Consider the following 18,265-nt stretch of genomic DNA (forward strand, 5'->3'; position numbering starts at 1 on the left):
GCAAACAATGTCTTGGGGCTCTGGTGCACAGTGCACCTCAAATGTTTTTACAGTCTCATTCAGCACCCCTGCACATAGCACCAACAGCAGTAGAACTGTTTTGCAATGCTGGATAAACACCTCCAACTCTCAGCCCAAGCTGAGACACTAGCAAGTCATAAATCACTTTCTTAAAGAGTTCACCAGAGCTTTGCAGTGTTCTCTTTGTATGCATTTGTGTGTAACACAGTCAAAAACTAAATGTCATACATTAAACATTAAATAAGGAAAACGATATTCATTACAAAGTTTTTACAACTTATATCACCATAATCAAATCCTGATAAAGCTGTAGTAATAGCACATTCATAGATGTGTTATCATTTGTGATGCCAATTAAATTACCAGTACTTCTCTGTATGATCCCTGGTATTTCACTGGAGAAAACTTTAGTGTCTTTGAATTGTTCATTCAGACACCCTGCTAATTACTTACCCATTAAGGCAATATTTTATTATCATCCCCCAGGCTTTACAAAAGTCAAATCTTATACAGTTCATATAATTAGTAGCTCAGAAAGTCACTTCTGTTAGATAAAGTTAGGGAAAATAAAATGCCTCTCAGTGATTTAGAGGTTAGAAAAAACAATGCTGTGTGGTAACAAACATAAAAACAAACTTTTTGGAGGGAGAAGGGATAGTCATTGGTGCACAAATAATATCTGCAAATGATGTACTTCGCTATTAGCTGAGTGAGGGAGATACTGTGATAAAACCTTTGAAAGTGCTGATTTCTTCAACACATACAAAAGGAAATTTCCTGCATACATAAGCATCTAGTGCAAACTTTCAACTTACATGTAATGTATTTTACATAGGCTGTCATTTTGCATAGAAAAGATGTTGTTTTTTTTTTCCCTCTCCAAATACAAAACCATAACCCATTAATAATTAAGTCTCTGAGTTTCTGATTTGCCCATCAGGCAGTTTGTGCACTGTGTGAGTTCTGAAGAACAAAAAGTAGAAATGATAGGAAGCTGGGCAAAAGCTAAGATCCTCCTTCATAAAGGAGTTTGGTTAGCATTGAACATGTAGGTAGTTCTATTGATTATGCTCTTTAGGGAGTCATATATTTATCCTTATTTTAGATACCATGTGATTTTAAGACTCTGGAGTTGCATGCCTCAAGCACTTGTATATGGTTTGATATTAGAGTGAGTTGCAGTGATGCAGTCTATGATTTCATAGCAGATCGTTTATAGACTCCAGTTTTGCAAAATGTTCTGTACAAATTGGAAATGGAACACAAGTACCATTGACTTATTTGTACAATTTTCCCCTAAGTGTTGATTGGAATTGCTCTTAGCTAGAAGTGGTCTTACAGAGCCTTAAGCTCCATGAAAGAGGCCAAACCGTATTCAGTCTTGCTAAAATATGCCAAAGAAGAATTAGAGAGACTCTTCTTTTCTTCATGAGAGAACCAGGATTTACAGACCATGAGTTGTGTAAAGATATACTCAGCTTGTGCCTGTTTAGTAGCAGGCCATAAACAGCCTGCCAAAATCTAACTCATAACAAGTCAAGAGAAATCATAGCCCTTAAAATGTGGCATTGTATATGTTTTCTGTTAAATAAGCTTTTAAAAACTTTGATAGTAAACCTAATTTTTGCAAGTTTTCCATGGAAAATTATAAATAATTACATCTTGCTAAAGTTGAAATTCTGCCATTGAAGTGCAATATTTGTTAGCAGAGTCTAAGCTGTGTTTGGCAGCTGAAGTGCTGTATTTCAGTCCTGTGTTGCATATTCAGTGATCTTAATAGACTGTTTTGTTTCACCTTGAATGCTGACAGTGAGCTCTGAGTTACACCAAGACATGAATTCTCCCAAGCTTGTGAATATGCAAGAGTTTTCAACTTGTTTATGAAGGGCTGGATTTTATTTGAAAATATACAGTAATTGTGATTGTCTTATTCTACATTTGGATGTGGGGAGGGTTCTCAACAGCTTCATAAACTTAAGCATATGAAAAATGCCCTGCTGTCTTCTTTTTGGAATTTATGGGATATGTCTGACATAATGGTGCATGTATTTGGATTGGCTTCAAAAGAAAGTAAAGTATCTACATATTCACCCATTTTTTACCCTGGCATTTCCATGAATGTATACATGCTTTCTTTTAAGACAAAAACAAATCAAACCATATTGAAAACATACCCGCTTTAAATACACTCCAGAAAACCATTTCAGAATAAAACAATTGCATTTTTAAATTGGTAGTAATTTTCTCTTTGAATTTTATATTAGTGAAAAGCTTAAAGTTCAAACTTATCTTGAAAGGGGAAGCTGTGTTTCTTTCGGTCCAAAGTGGTTTGTCATTTGTGGAATGGAAGGGAAGATGGAGTTATTTAATGGCTGATAGAAAAGATTTTGGAAGTGATAAGAATTTTAAAAAGTATTCATTTGACTGCAAAGATAACCTTGAATTGCCAACTCTTTAATCACAGACTTCTTTGTGTGGCAACACACATATTAAAGGTAGCTATTAAAACAATATTCATCTTCAGATAAGGCATGTTAGGGTTTGGGCATGAGAAAAAAAAGGAGCAAGTGTTCATGCCACCCTTCCCACATTCTACTTTACTTCATCTCTTAGTTCCTTACAGCAAGGTAAGAAGAGTCAGCATCTCCAATACTGCTGTCTTCATTACACCAAACCCACTGTCATTCCAATCAGTGGAAAATTGCCACTGACTGTAATCACAGAGGTATCAGACCAGCAGCCATTTAAAGGGAAAATCCCTGCTGTTCCCACCTTTCTTTCTTATCTGTAGCACCAGAAATATATATATTTTTTTTCTTTAATGACAGCAGGGCAGAATTCCGTCCTCATATTCAGCATAGTCAGAAGAACACACTGGGAGAACTGCTGAATAATTGAGTCATAATTGAGCTCTTGTGCTTACATTTGAAAAATTGGCTCTGGATTCTGGTAAAGAATCAGCAGTTACTTTTTTCAGCTCCTCTCACTCCTTTTCCCCCAGACACTTAATGAAACTACTTTGGTATCAAACAGGTGCTTTGGAATCAAAAGCAAAACTGATCTGTGCATATGTTATCTAAAAGTTAGTACCTTTTAATGACGAACCTAATTTGAATTGACGGTTTATCTGTAAAATTCATAATTCTGCATATTTATTTATAGAGCACTTAATTTTAATACTGTTATTTTTCCATTTTGCAAGAGTGGGAAATGCAACCTAGTTCCTGTAACGCAGTGTAAAGGAAACAGTTCTGAATATGTTGAAACAAGAAAATTCCAAATGGGTCTTAAAAATAATAATTATAGCAAGAACTTCCATTGTACTGGTGAAAATCAGGAAGAATTTGAGCATGTGCTGTCTGTACATGCTAGAATTTCTCTTCTGTTTGTTTTTGTTCTGTTTGTTGATTGGGAAGTCAAAAGACAGTAACTGCAGTATATACTGGTGTGTGTTTAAATGTTTTAGCTGGAAGGAAAAAGGAAGAAATCTGTCTAAACATGTGTGATGATTTCTGAGGACAGTTTAAAAATAATATTTCAGAATGCTAACCAGGCACTTTTATGAAAATGTATTTTAACTAATTGTTTCTGCTTTAAAGGCCAACAGATGGGCATCTAAAGTTATGCTGTCACTAACAACTTCTGGAACTCCATCTCCTGCTGGGTGGGCAATGGGCTCTGATCATTGCAATATCTGTCCCCAGGGCAGCTGCTATCCCAGTTGTTTTTTAACACAGTTAAAAGTAGCCTGAGGCTTGCTGTAGTTAGTGCTAGATCTATTGGCACTTCTTTCCTAGTCTCCAAAGATTGTTACAGCAGCACCGTACAGCCTTCATTCCATTAAGCTGCAGAGGACCCATCTAATGTGATTCTTCTGTAAGTGCCATCTCAGGAGACTGTGGACAGGTCAGACCCACCTGTAAGAACAGGGGTGTCATCCTTGTCATCAAGGCATTGTGAGGATAAGCATATTGAGCTTTGTGAGTCTCCATTACTTAAATAAGGAAGCCATATAAATAGTACTGACAGATGAGAAAGTATCCCATTCTTTCTATTTATTAATACACGGAACATACATAGATCATAGACAGTGTGCTTGTGTTTACTGATATTAGTGAAGTTTTCTAGATGACAACTTCAAGCAGCAGCAAAGGCTGTCAATAAATTAGGAAGCTGTCTCTTTTAATGTTTCCCTGTCAGATACCAAAGGAAAGCATTTTTTTGTTGTTGTCTATAGGCCAAAATAAAAACTTTGAAGTATTAAGTGGTAAGAATAACATGTATCCAAGTTGGAAAGAGAAAGCGTTATAACTGCATGAGGCAGATTTTACCTATGGCCAAAACTTGCTGCTATTAATGAAATATTATTTTCTTGCTTTGTAGCTTGCAGGCCTGGATTCTATAAAGCATTTGCTGGAAATGTAAAGTGCTCCAAGTGCCCTCCACACAGTTCGACCTATGTTGAAGCAACTTCAGTTTGTCAGTGTGAAAAAGGTTACTTCAGAGCTGAGAAAGATCCACCAACTATGGCATGTACCCGTAAGTCTGATCAGTACCAGTGCCTGCAATTCTCTTGCATGCTTCATTTTTGTATTTAAAAAAACAATGGCACATTTTATGAAGAATCCTGATAAAAATTAGCAAAAGAGATTTTTTAAACCAAATTTTGAGCAGCAGATTTCTATTTAGTACTGGTATCCCTAAAAATACTGACATGTTTTGTACTTCAATGATTTATTAACTTGTAGTTCTGAGAAGTAATATAAGGTTTTAATCACTGTCATACAGATAGCAGTGTTGAATTTTAATTATCAGTATATATTTTAAAGACATGAAAACACGTGCAACAACATCCAAAAAACTGAGGATGCTTATAAACAAACAAACAATAAAAACTGATATAGCATAAACTCCTGTCTCCTCAGATTAAAAAAAGAAAATAAGAGTACTATTACAATAACTAGCAGTGCATAGTCAATTTTTTGGTGTGTCTAATCATGTAAAAGTAACTGAGCTGACAGCAGTAGAGTTGAATCTTTTCCCATGCTAATGGTAATGTCACCATATGGCACCGTACTGGGTAAATTGGAAATATACCATACAATTTGGATTCATGAAGTTTTAGGCATTCCATAATCTTGAGATCATAGACTAAGCCATTGTCTGTCCACTGAATGGGAGTGATCTTTACCAAAAATGACATTTCACAGATCCATGGAGCTTATCAGAAAGTTGTCTAATCTAACCTAATCTAATAGAGCATTCAGGGGTGAAGGGTAAGTCCCAGTCTCCAGCTGCTTAAGAGACATAATGTCATGACACATAAGGTTCAAATAAGGACTTCAACCCAACTAACACAATCTGCTGTCAGATTACTCTGGAGCAAAGCACATAGGCCTGTGATTTTTCACAGAATATGTGAGGGGGAAAAACAATGTTTTTCTGCCACAGGAAAATGGGCTTACAAATAATTCCACTCAAATGAGTGGCCTGAGCACAAGCCTTGAAAACTTACCCACAGAGCTAACACACATTCCAAGCACCCTTGACAATTTCATGCTTATGACAATGGTTTCACTCATGCATTATGTACATCTGGTTCCATATTGTTTATGTCATTGATTTTTCATTTACAAAGAACAGTTCTCTGAAAAATTACTCATACATGGCATAAGGTTTCCCTCACTGTCTTTCAGGGCTCAGTTTTAAACTCTGCTTCTGTTGGTAAGGTAGGTCAGTTGTGTGGGATCCATGTGGCACCAGGGAATAGGTACTTACAGCACCCTGAATCTGCTCCCTCTTCCCCCCAGAATAAAAAGATGCAGAGTTGCTTTGGTTGAAAACTGTCAGTAAAGACTTTTTGCCAGACAACTTTGTTTCTCTGAGGACATCAGGCAAAGCAACCAAGTAAACTGAGGCAAAGAAGAGAACAACCACAACAGAAGTGCCAGTGTCTCATCTCACTTCAGCCTTGAAGAAATAGTAAGGGAGACAGTGAACCACATTATAGTTTCTGCCTTGTTTCTTCTTCAGTGCCACCGTGCATTACCTCTTACTCAGCCTAGATTGCAAGGTGTCAGTACTTCATTGAATATAACAGCAGATATATTTATCTTATACCTACAATGATGATTATTTCACTAATTGTCAGCTCTGCAAATTACTAAGCTTCTGACAGGCAGACTGTGCTCTTATCTTCTTTCACATCATCAGTAATGAAGAATCTGCAGACCAAATTATTCCCTAAGAGGTATATTTAGCCCCACTGCTTTCAAATTATGCTCTCAGTCATTAAAATTGTTTGTCATAAATACAACCTCACTGCTTTTGGAGGGTCTGTACAGATGTGATTAATTTAAATTTAATAAACAAAGATACTAGTGATGTATGAGACAGGTTAGAATTTAGCTTGTTTCTTCCAAACTGTCATGCTTTGCTCTAATAAGAGGAGATGAAAAGTTAGGAAAAAATAAGCCAACTAAAATTAATAAAGAGAAAGGGCTGTACAGTAGGAAAAAGAATTTTGTACATAACTATTTTTGGACCATATCTACATTTTTTATGTCAACCTGAAAATTTGTGTTCTGACATGTTAGTCACATTTTTCTTCTGACTTTTTAATCAAGAGTCATTCTTGAATCAAACACAGAAGTAATAGTGAATTCACTTTAAAAACCTCTTCATCTTCAAATATTTTGAACCAACTACATTCATACCTTTTTTTTATTTGCTCTCTAGATCCTGCAAAGCAAGATGTCTAAAATAGGTAGATCACAGAATTATAGACGTATATAGAGGGCTTGGGTTGGAAGGGACCTTAGAGAGCACCCAGTTCCAATGCACTGCCATGTGCAAGATTGCCACCCAGTAGATCGGGTGCCCAGATATTTTTTTCTTTCTTTCTTTGCATTCCTTTGTAGGGTTAGACATTATTCCTCACTCCAGTATTTTTTCTTGATACTGGAAAACTTGCATAAGTAGCAGTATGGAGATTAATGACCTTGATTTAAGACACCATGTATTTAAGAGCCTAGCTTTAGGCATCCATTTTTTTTAAGCTGAGCTTTGAATCTAATTTTATTAATTCTGCAAAAGTGTATATTGTATATTTTTCCTAAATTGTACAGTATTTTATAGGAGCATGTACTTTGTAGAAAAGCATAATAGAAGGAAAAAAGGAAGTGACATTAGGATATATTGTTAATTACTTTCTCCTAGCCTTTTTACATGTGATTGGCACTTTTTATCAATCTCTTGCGGCTATTCTTTATCCTTATTGTATTTCTTTGCCATATGTGAATGTATTCTATCATTAATCTCTCTGTACATACAATGAGCAACAAATAGCAGCATTACCTAATTCTCCATCTGATTACTGTGTACATAAACTCTAACATTTCCCACTGTAATGTAATTGGATAGATTGATCCATCTTTTCAAGGTCAAAGACAGGCAAACTTATGTTGGGTCTCTGGGTCTGAATATGTCTCTTTTCATGTTATGCTTAAACAATTTTGCAGCAATACCACTTATGTTCTGTTCAGTAACCACTGTTACAAACTGTATTCTCTATATTGAATCTCTTTAAGGTCCACCTCTGTTTTCCAGCATAAAATCGAGCAATATGCTTGGAGCCTTTGACTCTACTGCTGCTATTGTTATTTATATGCATATATTTGGGTGCAGTTAATGATTATGCTCAGACTTGGAATATTCATTTGCAGTCACCAGTTCCTATCATGAGGAAATTCTTCCTGCCTGCCTTACTGAGAAAGAAATAAGTAATTCTGAAAAGGCAAAACTGTCATACAGCATTCCAAACCAAGTGGCAATACTCATCTATATTGCATATATGTGTGTATATAATAAAGCTACTATGAGCACAAGCGACACAGATAGATGCTGATTCTGGGTATTCTAAGGAGGTGATTAATTTCAGCACATCCACTGTGAATTTAGTAGTCAAGTAACACCCAATTATTAGAGTTTAGTAGTTGGTAATGAACTTTCCCACTTGAAAAAGCAGAAAGTATTTTCCAGACTATCATTGCCCAGTGTTTAAATACTACATTGCCTTCACTAGACTTCTGCAGCATTTTGACTGCTCCTCCCTCCTTCCACGAAGGGCAAAATGCACTTCACCTTCATGGAAGGAGAGGATGCACAAAGCAGCTAGATGAGATGCAAAGCACTGCATGAGGCATAAACTCAGCTCTGTAGCTTTTGGAGTGAGTCCTCTTCTCCATAATACATCAGTTCCAGTCTGCTCCACAGGGAGAGTGTAGAGGTAGTTTTTCCATTATAATTTGTAAATGACATTGTTCACACCCAGGCTGTGTTTTATCCAAAAAGTAGAAGAGCTGCCTTTTTTTCCAGTGCTCAACCATCTGAAGTGTTTTACTCTTCTACATAAAATCTTAAGTCACAAATTTTGCTGTTGAGAATAGGATCCGTCATTGTCACCAATATACTTGGTTTCCTTAAAAATCAACGTAAGGAAATCCCCAGGAGCTTTGCACATAGACGTCTGCGGAAGGGTTATTGCTGCCAAAATTTTTGATGTGTTGAATAATCTTTGTATAATTTATAAATGATAACAAAGCAATCAGGCCGCATTCATAAAAGCCCAGTGACACATAATTTAGCTGAATCTGAGGGCTAGAATTAATTGTTTCTCTTTGTTCCAAGTTCTAAATCTTAGTAAATGATTCACTGCATGTCATTACAGTTTAATATTTGCATGAAATCACAGTTTAACTGGCATAATTTAACAGCAATTAAAAAGCTATTTAATCGTCATGCAAATTGGCATGAGGGGCTTTCAGTATGAAGGGTGTCTGAAGTTTTTTGCAGACGGACAGCCATTACTTTCAGACATCCCTAATGTAATTGATTATGTTCTCCTATTTCATTGAATTGTGAATTTACAATAATTCATGTTTCCTCTTATAATTGAGAATTAAATCCCAAATCATGAATATAGCAACCTTTACTCTACAGTATACATAAAAAAAGTTTATCTACTATATTGATTCTTCCACAGATACCATCTACATAGAACTAGAAATTAAACAAATTAAAATTCTTTAAAAAAGGAAAAAAATATGTTTCCTGGTGCCCAGATACACATTAAATCGTATGTTTGGGCCTGCCAGAGCTTCTGAAGTAACATATAAAACCTGAGCTGTGATGATCCATTGTCGTATGTACTGTTTATGTAAGATAAAATTTAAACCAGTTTAAAAAACACTGACTCCAGTCCTGTGAGCGATTACACACATGCTTAATTTTAAGTGCATGAGTATTATCAATTATTTCATGGGGGCTACAGATCAGCTTAAAGTCATGCAAACACATGGATGTGATTAGGGCTCATCCTCCATATTCCTGAAACTCCTCATTGGTTTTAACAACGGGAATTTGTTAAGACCAGTCATTATTTAATTATAGGAAGGTCTTTAGAGTAAACATAATTATCCTCTCTTCTACATACAAATACTAAGAACTGAAGCTGAATTCATCCGTTCTGGTTTTAGTTTATTCCAGTCAAAGAACTTTTTTCCAGAGTAGCTTCAACTACCAATGTCATAGTAATTTTATGGGAAGTTAACTTTTTAAATCTGAGACACTCTCAGATTGTAGAGGCTTGTTTACTACATCAGCATCTTCAAGGCTGTACCTTGCCTCTGCTTTCCACATCACTGGAAAAATGAAGCATCAATATAAATAGTCATTGTTAACAAGTTACATTTATAAATACTTCCATATTACATTATTTCATATTTCACTATTAGATTTCTCACAGTCAAAGGCCAGGAAGGAAATAGTCAAAATGGTTTGTGATCATAAAAACTGCAAACTACAAAAATAATTTTCATCTGTCAGGTTCCAGAAATATTGATCATCAGCACAAATGAGGCACGTACCATTCAGCAAATAATAACTGCTCTTTACTTTCTCCCTACTTCACACAGGTAGATATAAAAATGAATACATAATTCAAAATATCTTAAATCTTCTTATCCACTGGGGAAAAAAAAAAAAAAAAAAAAAAAAGTAATATAGTACCTCCAAGTATTTTAATGATCAAGTGCTTGAAATTTAATACCTAACTCTTCATTTACCTTAGAGCAAAAGTCATTCTAATAAAATCATAGCTCCTGCTGTGTAGTATTACAAAAGCATCAGAAGTCAAAAAGCAACTCAAATGTTCAACTACAATTCACAGAAAACCCCGCATTTCTTAGTTCACATCATCCCTCCCATGCCATATAAACAGTTTTTCCTTTTATAAGCATTCCAGCTTTTATACTTACGCTGCATAAATAAACAGATAGCACCACTTTAAAATTATAAATTTAGATGAACAGTGACATTTTGTTCTGCAACTATTACTGCCTCTTTCCTTCTTTAGAGATAGAAGTGATTCTCTCTGCAAAATGTTGTTATATTTGTATAGATCTTCACCATTATATAGTATTTTACTAAAATATAAGATGAAGTAATGTTTTCATTTAAGGTATGGTCTATTTTTGTAGTCTAGGTCATCTTCAAGAAATAAGAAATTGAGTAAATGAATTTACTTCAGTTATAGGTACATTTTTAAGAGCTACTCATAAGCTTGATTTTCTAAATCACAACGTTTTTGTTCAGCCAAAAAAATAGCTTAAAATAACTGCAAATATTAAGGAAAAATAAGATTTAAAAATTTGAATTGAATAACTAGGAAAAAGTGATTTAACTTGATTATCTTTTTTTTTACTGAGATTTTAAATCCAAATTTATATATGGAGTAGCCTGAGGAGGAGCTTTAGTAATTTTGTTTTCCTTCCTAATGCAAAGCTATGATTTATCTGACTATCCTTTGGGCACAGGCCTTGTCCTCATGCTACAGGTTTGGAGCTTATAAATGTGTTGATTAATTATTTAGGGAGGGTTGTTAGTTTTTTTATTTAGTTCTTCTCTGATTGTCTTAAAGTTTCTATAAAAGATCATTATGATATTTCATTTATTTGACTTTCTCAGAATGGACTGACTTCGCTGCTCAATTTCTGGAAAGAAATCTACTTACAACAATTAGCTGAGATCATTTTCAAATGTTTTGTGTAGTCTTTCAGGCTGCTTGAGAGTCCTTGGAATAATGAAAAGCTCACTCAAAGTTTAACCAGTGTCTCATAGCCATGTCTTAATGGCACGTTGCATAAATCATGAACATCTGTAAAGCAAGTTTAAAGTTTCGAAAGCTCTACTAACAATTGACTAAACTGTCCTCATGCACTCTGATTTAATCTTGAGATCTGAAAATGTAATGCTCATTTAACTCAACAGAAATCCAGAAATTGCCAGTTGAGTTTACCACGTTTGTCTTACATCCAAACCTGTAGCATAAAGCCTTGAGTTTTGTTTTGTGCATAAGGTTTATGGACATTTAGAAACTGTCTTTGAAAACTATGTGTCTATCTTTTGTGTCTAATACTCTTAACCTGTGACAACCTGTCTCCATTAATGAACAGCAGCAAAGAAATCCCAGAGGATAATAGCGGGAAATGATAGAAAATTAATCTGACACTGCAGGATTAATACAATTTTACTTCTTGTACTTATTCCAAAGCTGTTATTTATTTATTTGCTTGCTCAGTTTAACTCTTATAAAACATCAAAGAGCATAAATATCAAAAAGCCTACCTTGCTAGACAGAGAATAAGAAAGTAATTTTTGTGGTTAAATCTCAATGTCAGTATCCTACAAGATCAGTTGATATTTAGTGCAAATTTGTGTTATCAAGCCTAACTTGGACATTCCCAACTAATTTATATGTTGCCTTAAATTATTTCTGAAATAAATTCTAATTCATTTAGAATTTTCAACTTCTTATAATGTTGCCTATTTATTCTTTCTGGTTAATATTCAAGGAATTTAATTGTCTAGTCAATTTCTAAAATTTTTCTTTGAATTCATCATTCAGTCATCAGTATTGTTTGTAAATAATTGCCTTAAAATTAATATAATTATTTATGTATCTCCTCCCCCTGCCCCCCAAATGGGCAGTTGTCACTTAGCAGTCTTTCCTTACCTTCTTTGCAGGGCCACCTTCTGCTCCCAGGAATGTAATTTTTAACATTAACGAAACAGCTCTCATGTTGGAATGGAGCCCACCAAGTGATACCGGAGGAAGAAAAGATCTCACTTACAGTGTCATCTGTAAGAAATGTGGGTCAGATGCCAGCCAGTGTGAAATATGTGGGGGAGGAATCCGCTTCATCCCCAGGCACACAGGTCTCATCAACTCCTCTGTGACGGTGCTGGACTTTGTGTCGCATGTGAACTACACCTTTGAAATCGAGGCCACGAATGGCGTCTCAGAGTTGAGTTTCTCTCCCAAGCAGTTCACAGCTATCACAGTTACCACAGACCAAGATGGTAAGTCACTGTACTGCATGTCTGCTACTTTGCCCCTGTCATATATTATTAGGGATATCATTTTGATTTTTTGAAGTCTGGGTGAGAGTTTGATGCTTTGCAGGTTGCAACATGCTTTTATGTGTGACAGCTTTCAGTCTCTGCTGATGAGGGCACTAAATGTTTTTGTTAGTTGGCCGTTGAGCCCATTACAGAGAGCATGAAATCACACCCTTTTGTTCAAAGCATCTTTCTGTATAAATTGAGTACACGCTTTAACTACCTGAATCTACTAGTGGTTTGTCACAACTGGAGTCTATGTCTGATGCTTTTCAAAGACTTTCCCTATGATTTTGGTTTTGAAAAACTAAAGCACCACTTTATCCATCAATTTACAATTTATAGCTAAAATAAAAGCAAACTGGTTTCCTTTAGTATCCATGTTTCATAGTACGAGTACTGTGTGCTTCACTATAAGATACTCCAACGTCCGTATGAGCCGTTTTCTTAGATGAGGTAACCTAAAAGATTTTGTCTTCCTTTAATAGTCCCTTTTGTATTTATTGTTTCTGAGCTTCCCTCCCCCTCCATTTCAGTTCAAATTCATATTGAAGGCAGTCCTTTATGAGAAATCTGTGAAATAACAGGAGTTCTATAGTTACATTTCTACAACTATTTCCCCTTCCATCTATAGAAACAGTTTCTATGCCAGCAAAAGCAGTGTTAGGTTACCAACAAAGCAGCCTATGTGGCAGCGTTATCTTCTGGCTTGTGCTACTATAGATCAAAAGGTTATTTCAAAATTATCTCGTGCTGACATTTGTTCCAGAAATATTTTTTACCTACTGTGCAGTGACATTGCAAGTGTAGCTGAAGTGTTAAATGTAGGACAGGAAATGAATTGGCCAAATGAGGGTTTGGAGTGGCAAGTCTTTAGAAATATAAAAGTATTTACAAAAACTGCTGATGTTTAGGAGGATACTGTTTTGTAGGAAGGCCTTGGGTTCTTTCATTGATTGATCAGCCTAGCAAAAATCTGCCTACCTTTGTATATGGAACAAGTAGTTTTGTTGATGAGTAAGTAATGACTTATTTGCCTTTGGGCATACCAAAATTAACAGCTTGCTGTGATGATGATGATGATGATAATCACAGTGATGGTAACTCTAATAATACTCTTTAAAATGGATTGGGAAAGCCATGAAAACTACTCTCTCACCCTTAATGTGATGATAGTAACAGAACAGCTGATTATATAAGATGCTTAATGATACGTGCCTGGCAATGAGAATTGTCTTAAGCTCTTAGGCTATGTATCACATTATGAAACTTTATTTCCTTTTTTATTAGATAAAAAATGTGGTGCCAGAAACTCCCCCTATATATGCACTTATTTTTGGAAGTTTTGCTATATGTTACTAAACACAAGTCACTTAGCACGCACAGGTGGAGGTCACCAGAGATACAGCTTATTTTTAAAGTGGCTAACAGCTATCTGAACACTCTTTGTGAACTGTTTTTAAGCAGTAGGCTTTCCACTGATGTCTGTTTCTGGTTTAAGGATATAGATTTTCTCTGCAGTTTACTCAAAACAGGAATAAGACCTGATAATTTGATTGATAATTTGATAATTTGTGACACACTGACAGTAAATGCTAGAGTGTAGGTTGCTTGCATGCCCTACAATAATTCTTACATTGCTAAAAAAAAAGCTGTTGAAAGGGCTTCAGAGAATTTAAGATTAGATTTCCAAAATATCAGTTGGTTTATTTGGATATAAAAAGACAGCTTTGCAGGTGGAAGCATTGTAATAAATGAAATGGAAGCATCTATAAAATGTAGTTATAAGATAAAATAATTTTGGTAGGCTTAGAAACTTGTTGTGTAAAATCATAAAACTGCAAAGTATGTATTTAGAAGGAAAAGAGAGGAAGGTACTGTCATATGAAAGAAATTTTGGAAGAAAAGTAGTGGATGTTTGGTTTATGGATATTGAGAGGACATTAATAAACATTTTTTGTAAGTTTAGTTTTGTTGTGAATAAAAAGTGGTAGTATGGAGAAAGTTAGAGTATCTGACCTAAGGAAACAAAACTGTATATCTAAAGCTTCATTGCAGAGCTTTTATTAATGTTTGTAGATCATGCTAATGTTCTGTGATAAAAGGATTTATGACCTTTTTGATTTCCGTTGGAAGCCAGAATTAGTAAACAACTTAGAATTTAATTCTTGCCTTATTTACCAGAATTACAGACCTTTATATTGAAAATATTTTCCAGATGTACCACCAAACAGTAATCTCACTGTTGCAGTCTTCCCTTGTAACTTTAATCATCCTGAAATTGGCACTACTTATTGCCAGATGCTGTAAAATCATGCACATGTTCATATAAGCAAAAGATCCAAGGTTAAAGATAGGAAATGATAACAGGTCAAAAACATCCTAATGTGGGCAAGGACTGAATTACCAAAAGTCCAAATTTAAAACAATTTTTCCTTTTTGATGTGTCTAATTTCAAAAAATCTATATTTATAATAACTTAGACAACATGTTTATCTTCTGTTCATGCCTTCTTTTTGTATGTATTTTTTCGTACATAGTATTTTAATATTTTTTACTATACACATTACATAGTGGTTAATCTCTTTATTAAAACACAAACTGTTCTCTTATATCTTTTTCAAGAATGTAGAATAATTTCTTTAGCTGTTCTAAATCCAAACCATTTTGTTAGGTGCAGTAATTGACAGTAACTGAGGAGGTGGCATTTTTTTTTTTTTTTGAGCATATTGGATTTACTTCCCCCTTGTGCCTCCCCCCCCCTTTTTGTTTTCATTTTTTGACACTTTATTTGGAATTAGAGTCTTCTTTAAACATACAAAATAGTTTGTTGTTTAGGATTTTCTTCTTACTTTTTGGAGAGGATGCTACTATTAATGCAGGATTAATGCAATAAAGTGTACGTACTGTGGGCATCCACAGAAACTGAAGAGCCGTATTATTACACAGTTAGTACAGTCTGAGAGCATCAGAGGGAGAATATTTGCTGACAGGAGAAGTGAACTAATTAAAAAGTGATTAAGACTCATCTCTAGGAGCTAATATTAAAATCTTAACTGCCTCTACATGGAATCACCACTGTCGACAAGATTGAGTACGCTGCTCAGCTCTAGCAGTGACAAGAGGCAAACTGAAGGAAAGTAACACTAATTTTGAAAAGGTTTTGCAAACTGCAAACCACTTCATGGTTTGAAGACCAAAGCATTTCTAGATCTGCTTGAATACTAAAAGAAAACTTATTGACACTACTGTAAGCAGTATAAAATCAATTTGTTGCCATTCGCAACTTGTTTGATTATTACTTTTGTGCAAATATTCATAAATCCAGTAGCCTTATTTTTCTGACTTTCATAAGGAAACGATGTTTATGCAGTCATATTGTCTATCAGACATACTGAATATACATTATCTTAATAGAAGTGTGAAAAGTACCCTTGGATTTTATGTTCCCCAAGTTGCAGGTTAGAGCTTTAAGTTAAAAAGCAAAGTGCAACTGCATTAGGCCAGCCAACTGACCACCTAGCCTGTCTATTGACTATTCGGTCAAGAAAGAATAAACATATTTGGTATAAGACCACAGAACATTCTGTCTTGTCCAGCATGTGTAGCAAACAAAGATGGGGTAAGGCTCTGTTGGGAAGGTTAGATGTTGCAGATGGAGTGATGAGCGAAGATGAGATGTGTGTTACTCCTGTGTAGTTTTGTTTCTAAATGTTATAAGAAATGAAAATAATCCATACTTTCAATTCATATATGAACAGATAGAACAAAATTCTGCACTTAAGTCCCTGTTCGAGGAAGAATATTACTATGAAGTAAGTGTGTACTCAGATTAATTCTGAAAGTAATTTGTGAACAGCTGAAGGGTAAAACATACAAAAAATCCTCATCAACTACTGTTGTCTTGCAGAGTGCTATGATGCCTTTTATTTGTGGGGATTATAAAGTTTTATACAGCAGTAAGTATGCTGAGCATGATGTAATTGTACTCAATAGACTTTAAATCATCGTGTAACAAGGTTGAGAATTATATGCTGAATTGTGATTTATTTTTTCATACAACTAATGGAAGGAAGAGACACCTCACTGCATAACTTTCTTACCACACCTTGGAGTCTGCATTGCATAAAGAAAACTCAGAAGTACTTGAGGTTTTTCATGCATAATTTAAGTAGTAAATAATGAATAATTAAGCAAAACAGAACTTAAAGCAATAGTTCCTATTTCCAAATAATATTCAACATATGCATTCACTCAGTGAGCATTTGTGTGTTCTATTATTTGAGTGCAATGGGTTTTTTTAAAGTTGCCGTTTGGAGGAGTGGAGTTGTGACACACATCCTGAGTGGTTATGTATGTAAGACAGAGTGTGACTAGCATTTTCAGTGGTACAACTGAGGAGTAGCACTCTGTAACTAGAGTGCCTCTGAGTATTCTTCTCATTGTCTGATCTGCATCTTCACCTTGTCGTGCCTCTCCTGTGGAACTCTGTGCCTGCAGTCCTCAACTCATCTTTTTTATATGAGTCCTACAAGCAGTGACCTCCCCTAAAATCACATTCTAGCCATGGGATATTTCGCGAGCATCATTCAATTTGTGGGTTCCTTCTCCATGTCTTTCCTGCCTTGGCAGAAAGTTACCACTGGAGAAGTGTTCCTTCTGCCATTGCTTCCCAAAAAGCTCATTTTATCCTGTCTCAGTCCTGCAGTTCCTGAGTGACTCTGGCCTCCATGACATCAAAGACCTGCTGCTGGTGGACAAGCTGGCATGTAGACTTCCTTCTGCCTGGGCTTACACACTGTCACTGTGTTAGAGGCCTGTCTAGTTATGGTATGCCTGTCTGATGCAGACTGCCTGTGCCTAGCTGAAGTGTTATAGCAGATTCTGAAACTGGAAATCTGGCACTATTCCTTTATTTAATTCATATTATCTTATATCCATTGGCAGATATATTTTAGGTGATGTTTTCTAAACTGGTGGTAAAGTCTTGCCAATGTCAGAAAGTGATTACTATTCATTTAATTAATGTTTCCAAATAACCTATGGCCAATTCATTGCTTCTAGTACAGGTGACTTTTGAGATGCAGTTGTATCCCAGTGTGGATTCTCTGTAGCAACAGCAGCCTCTTATCATTCTCTTAGAGCTGAGGGAACTGAGCAGTGCACGGGAGGATTTCAGTGCTTCTTCCAGAAGTAAACATCTATCATCATAATAGGAGTGCAGACTTTTAAGTTATAAAGAGACTCATCCAGCTATCAGGAAAGCATTTGAATAGCTTTACTTCTACCAGGACAATTTTCAGGATTAATTCCTCTGGCTGATCATGGTAAAGTTTCAAGATGCTCATTAGGACGGGGTGGAAGTGCCGTGCTCACTCTTCCAAAATTGCTTCCCACAGTAGCATCGGACTTTCACCCTTTATCAACAGTCAGCTTTCCTTTTTTTCTTCTTAAGTCTCAAAGCTCTGTAGATGTGATTCTCCTTTGTAACTTTAAAGTCAAGAATGTTTCTGTTTGTATATTGACATGGCAAAGCGCTTTAAACCATCTTCCACACTATTCATGTTAATGATGTAGAAAACTGAAGGAACAGCCATTTCTAATAACCAATTATCAATATGGGATAGCAGGTCACATAAAAGACTCTTATGAAACAGTCACAAAACGGCCTTCAGTAGAGCACAAGCCATGTGAATTGATTAAATAAGAAATATCGTGACATTTTCTTAGATTACAGTGAATGAGAAGTGTATGGCATCTGTTGACCTGATACCTACAGCTGTAC

The 18,265-nt window shown here is 35.5% G+C and overlaps 1 protein-coding gene across 8 annotated transcripts in view; it reads left to right on the forward strand.

The window, feature by feature from the left end:
* The window catches only part of EPHA6 (EPH receptor A6), a 515,780-nt gene that overhangs the window by 242,327 nt on the left and 255,188 nt on the right, over positions 1 to 18,265 (forward strand). For all 8 annotated transcript variants that reach the window (XM_090152397.1, XM_090152418.1, XM_090152412.1 and 5 more), the window contains 2 exons: positions 4,405 to 4,560; positions 12,106 to 12,441. In XM_090152397.1, coding sequence (XP_090008523.1) covers positions 4,405 to 4,560; positions 12,106 to 12,441 — 492 coding nt within the window. The remainder of the gene's footprint in view (positions 1 to 4,404; positions 4,561 to 12,105; positions 12,442 to 18,265) is intronic.

Source organism: Phasianus colchicus, chromosome 1 (assembly GCF_987193195.1).
Source record: "Phasianus colchicus chromosome 1, bPhaCol1.hap1.1, whole genome shotgun sequence".
NCBI lineage: Eukaryota > Metazoa > Chordata > Aves > Galliformes > Phasianidae > Phasianus > Phasianus colchicus.